We start from the raw sequence: 5,625 nt of genomic DNA, 5'->3' as shown, positions 1-5,625 counted from the left end.
AATATTATATTGCATTTAAAACGCAAAACGTACAACATTTAGATTGCCAGTAGTCACATATGGTCTACAAACTATGGCAATAGCAAGAAAGGTGGCAGAATAACTAAGAGTGACTGAACGACCCATGAAGGGGATTATGCTGGGTGTAATATTGAGAGATAAAATTCCAAATACAAAAATAAGTCGATGAACTAAAATAACTGACCTCGTGGACAGAATAGCGAGACTAAGATGGCAGTGGGTGCCACACGTAACGAGACAAAATATGGAAAAGTGGTCAGACGGGTTAACATTTTGGAGACCTCCAGAAGCGAAAAGAAGCATAGCCTCGGAAGAGATGGATAGCTGATATAGCTCTTGTAACTGGAAGAAAGTGGATGAGAACCGCCAGAGATAGAGACGCATGGAAAAAACTGGACGAGGCCTATAACCAACACTGGATGAACAAAGGCTGAAGAAGAGAAGACCTAGAATCAACAGGAGTAGATGTAAATAAAACCCTATTTACCTGTTGGCAATACTATTGCTTGCCCGTTCATCATCGTACGTGTCCTGCTTACTCGCCTTATTTCCTATATCTAAAGGAATTAGAAGATAGACCATTCTATTGGCATAGTGAATGGCCTGGCTATACATTGTATTTTCTTCACAAGTGATCAACTCTTTTTGCTTTTCTGGATTCACTGAGTTCCATATTCTAGAACAAGAAAGTAATTGCAAGTTGACAAAGAAATATGCAGTTAAATAAACTGAAAAACCTCATCTGTTCTGCTGCAATTTCTAATGCTGAGGATTCTTGCATTTTCAGTATTGAACGCCTGTGCCATGTCAAATCCTTATCTCTCGGTGATAAAGGACTGAGAATTTCGTGTTTTTCCACCCTGGAGGTGTAGAGCGCTTTCAGTTCTTTTTGTACGTCCTGAAAACATAAAAAGTATTCACACAGATTCTATGAAGTGTTATATTTTATCACCTGGTAAAATGCAGCTTCCCAAAACTGTTGATTCTGCCAAACGGAATGTTCCTGAATGCAGGTATAAGCAAATTGTATAATGCCGGTACAAAGTTTTCTGCAAAAAATAGTTGCCAATGGAAGTAAAGCGTAAGCAACACCATATTCATCCATGGAACTGTCGTCCTGTAGGGCGCAATTCATCAATCTAACCACCAAATCAAACTGCTGATCTGAACAAAATTAATTTACAACATTGTAAACGCTGACATTCGTGGGATCGCTTTTCATAATACCTTCTAACATAGCTTTGGTTCCACTAACTTGCTGAGATAATTCGTTGCACAAGGCCAATCGGGCTTGTTTGGACTGCAATGCTCTTAGAACGGCTGGAAATGTCTTTCGAGCATCCGATATTTTATTTTCAAATATGCAACTTACACAATTTTTCAACACCTATAAAAGATTGTAAAAATAATTCTGCATTACAGTAATTAATAGATGAGCATTAAATTATTAATGACGACTTTACCTCTAATCTTCGTGCTGAATTACTGACAATATTTTTATTGTCCTTTAAATTTAATATGTGCGGCCCCATGGGTACTATTCTGGGTTGAATTGGTCTTAGAGAAGAGAGCCTTAAATACAACAAATATGTGGAAAGCAGTCAAATAAATTAATAAATAAATACATATACACAACAGATAAAGAATGGAATAAGTATGTGAAAGTGATTGTGGTAATAGACTTTTCGGTAAGGTGGTACGGTGCAAGCATATCGAAACAATAACACTTTTTTTATTATACAGGTGATTCTGATTGATCAAAGATATTTCAATTTTGCTAAATTTGCCTTACTTGTAATTCAGTGTTATTTGAAATAACATCTAGTCGGATTTTACTTTAGCCACAAAATTAGTTTACTCGAAATGTATTTTTTTAGATTTTCCTTGTAAGATCGATTTAAAAGGCTGAAACAATAAAGATTAAATATTTCTTGATTGCATCAGATAAMCTCTAACTAACAAATTAATTTTACATGAAAAAGTGTACCTGGCAAGTAGTTGTTTATCATTAACATTTTGATTTACACGACGGAAGTTTAAATTGATATTCCTTGATTCACTGCAGTAGTATACCTACTTACGTTTTATAAAAATCGCATATTTTCAGGTTTGATATATTCAATATGTCGTTCTAGTTGAAATCAAAATGTTGATTGATAATATCAATATAAACCCTGATACTGAGTAATTTTCATGAAAACATGAAGAGTCAAGTATACAGAACCTTAGAAGTTAATTTCAATTAAGCAAGTTACTACCGTTCAAAAGGTGTAATTTTTACAACAAAAATTGATTTACAAATCATGTTTAATGTAATGAGGAGATAAATAGGTATGTGTTTTCCACTCGCATTTCCGGTCAATATGTTAGTTATTAACAATTTATTGCAAAACACGCAATTTTAGTCTTTTTTCCTTATAACTTTGAAACTAGTGGAGCAATCGGAATGCTCCAACGAGATGATTTGTAGAGAATAAAAATATCTACAAAATGAAAGGTCGAACGCCTCAATCGGATAATTAGTTTCTGAGAAATTTCTGAAAAACCGGTAAATTTGACGTTTTTTTGGAAGTTCATAGTTCCGTCATATGGACCGGAAATTCGAGTGGAAAACAGAGATCTATTCAGTATTTTTGTTACGCATAAATGCTATACAGCTTGGCCTAATACGATAAGGAGACTCACTGAGCCCATTACTATTAAACATTATTATGGACGAAATAATAAGAAAAGTTCTCAGGAAAATAGGATATCGAATGGGAGGTTGAGATATAAAAATCCTATGTTCATGATGCAGTTTTAATGCGAAAAATGAAGCTGATTTGCAGAGGCTTCTTTGTACATTTAACACAGTTGCAAAAACGATCGGGATGATCAACCACATCTAAAATCAATATCAACCACATCTAAAAATTAGTGGTCGATGACAAGACAGTACATCAAGAGATGAAGTTCAAATACTTGGGAATAGAAATTTCAAGCTTCGGCGACATAGAATCAGAAGTAAGAGAACAAGCTATCAAAGCAACAAGAACGGCTACTCTAATCAACGACATACTATTTCGTAACAAGCATCTGATAATAGAAGTAAAAACCCGTATTTACAAAGCTGCCATTAGATGCATATTGACATATGGGGCATAAACAAGACCCGAAGTATCAAAAACAAAGCAAATTATTTAAACAACAGAGCGGATAGCAGACAATCATCCCAGATCGAGAATATCAACGACTGATAAGACTAATTTGACTGAGCCAAAAAATTGAATGGAATAACCATATCACACGCATGGCCGAGGAACGAATAGTGAAGATTGCCAGAGATAAATCACCTTCGGGGAGGCGAACCCCAGGAAGTCCATGAAAACATGCCAACATTGGAATCTACCTCCATAAAGCGAGTTACGATGAAGAACAGGCATTGTGCCTATTTGTAAGAAAGAAGAAGAGAAAATAACGTTTCTTTTTCGGAAATGGCAGACATGTGCCTACAGTATACAACGATATTGTATACATATGTTACAGACGGTATATAGAATCAGACCGTACATATACAGACTAGGCCTAATATATACGGTCTAATACAACAGACCGTATGTAAAGAGACATGTCATTTCATATACAGACTAGACGTCTACATACGGACGATTGCTACCCAATATATAACAAAACCATATCAGTCATCATGTCTTTGATTGAAGCTAAATTACATTTTATTTTAAAAGCATTAATATATTATACAATACATTCTTTAAAAGCCTGACATTACTTGAGTCAATATTACGAATTTAGTTAAATTTAACTTAGTCGAAAGTATGCAGTTGGGGCTTCAGACCTTCTAAATCTGAATCATTATCTATAATTTGTTATAATCATATACATCTGCTTCAAATTATCGCATAAATAAAACAGTAAAAACTGCACAATTGATTAGCGTTTCATAATGAAAACTTTTTTGATGATTTTTTCGACTTTTCTATGAATTCAATTTTTCTACGTTAGTTAAACAAGTTACATCGATTGACAGTAGACGAAATCCCTTATGATTGTGTTACTGGACCTGGCAAAACCAAGCTGCATCTTGGAGTTGTTTTATTTGTGTTCTATTTACACAAAAACTAATTACAAAGTGTAATATTGAACAGATTTTGTCGTATTGAGAGTAAACGTAAAGATAGTATGTAAATTAGTAAATTTTATTACAAAGAAATTCATTAAAAATCTCAAGTTAAAGTGGCCTATTTTGATTCATAGATAGTGCTAAGTTTAAGCGACTCCCTGTTAAATTAAATAATAACTGGAGTCACTCCGTTTGAAAATCGTTTGCTCCTATAAAATTATTAACAAATTTAAGCTCAATCAACTAAGCCTGTACAACAGTAAAATGATACCTTTTACGAAAGAAATTGAGAAATTGAACTAATTTGACGTACACCAAACTGTTTGTGGGACTTTTTGCTCAAATCTAGTTCAATAGCATGAAAGCCATTTGTATTAATATCATAATTAATATATATAAGTACACAGGGTGTATCAAATTATGTGAGCCGCCTTTCTAAGTTTTTCTATGTTGTAGATACAAATTCGAGTAAACTGAATGAAACAATTCAATTAACTGAGAATTGTCTTTCGAATTTATATTAATATGATTCAACTTGAAACACCTGGTATATTTCAAAATTCATGCTGAAATTTCCAATACCCTACTGTATCCGAAATAATGGATTTTATCAATGGTCAAGCAAAATCTAGCAATATCCCTGAAAACTGATTTACTTTAGGGTACATAAATGTACTTACTGTGCCCAGTTGAAACAAAGTTTAACTTGAAGCAAGTGCAAATATTTACAAATGTAAGCTATAGCATCATAATTCATTGAATATAATACATTTTTGCTCACTATAACAAAAATATTTAGAAGAAAACTATCAAGTTGGAACACTTAGGAACTGAATTAGGATACCACAAATTAATTACGATTGTAATACAAAAGGCATAACACCGGATTAACTTCCACAAAAAGCAAATGCACAAGTGCCATTCTGATTCACATCAAACTTACCAACTAAGATCATCACTAGAAATTAATAAATAACAAAACTGTTTAATACTGAATCACTACTTCACAGTGTTATTAGTTTGTTATCGATCGGAACATTAATGTTACTTTACCTGGTTTTAAGATCGTTTTTAGACATGCCCTCGTTAATAATCACTTGAACTAAGTCAGTGTCGATTTTAGGCAAGGTGGGTTGATGTATTCGAGCAAAAGCACCATCAGGAGGCACTGGAATCTAAAAATATTGTCTCCATTAGTATTCAGCTCATATTCAGTTCAAATGTGTTGCAAGATGTTTTAAAAGATAGTGATGGCTTCAATGTTAGGATATGAGACACTGCAATTAATTATGTAATTATCGGGGGTAATTGCACAAGTGCTTCAAAATTACCGATAATTTTGCATGAAAGCTTGTTGTCTAAAAACTGCATCAGTTCATTTTCATATTTTGGCGAAAAAGCCCGACTCCGAAGGAGGAGGGCTTTTTCGTTCCAATGTGAAAATAAACGAATGCAGTTTTTACAAGACAACAAGCTCGAATGCA

At 33.8% G+C, this 5,625-nt stretch overlaps 1 protein-coding gene across 6 annotated transcripts in view; it reads right to left on the bottom strand.

Annotated features, from left to right (window-relative positions):
* The window catches only part of LOC109541362 (myotubularin-related protein 13), a 43,502-nt gene that overhangs the window by 17,199 nt on the left and 20,678 nt on the right, over positions 1-5,625 (bottom strand). For 4 of the 6 annotated variants that reach the window (XM_048670790.1, XM_048670791.1, XM_048670792.1 and 1 more), the window contains exons 12-18: positions 5,195-5,316; positions 5,085-5,099; positions 1,485-1,593; positions 1,249-1,408; positions 974-1,185; positions 759-919; positions 509-697 (exon numbers count right to left, since the gene is read on the bottom strand). In XM_048670790.1, the coding sequence (XP_048526747.1) occupies positions 509-697; positions 759-919; positions 974-1,185; positions 1,249-1,408; positions 1,485-1,593; positions 5,085-5,099; positions 5,195-5,316 (968 nt within the window). The remainder of the gene's footprint in view (positions 1-508; positions 698-758; positions 920-973; positions 1,186-1,248; positions 1,409-1,484; positions 1,594-5,084; positions 5,100-5,194; positions 5,317-5,625) is intronic. The other 2 variants (XM_048670793.1, XM_048670795.1) reach the window with 1 other exon arrangement.

The sequence above is a fragment of the Dendroctonus ponderosae genome, unplaced genomic scaffold (assembly GCF_020466585.1).
Source record: "Dendroctonus ponderosae isolate FM_Combo_2020 unplaced genomic scaffold, Dpon_F_20191213v2 Dpon_F_20191213_1, whole genome shotgun sequence".
NCBI lineage: Eukaryota > Metazoa > Arthropoda > Insecta > Coleoptera > Curculionidae > Dendroctonus > Dendroctonus ponderosae.
Note: the sequence above shows the minus strand (reverse complement) of the source record. Positions and strands in the feature narration are given on the sequence as shown.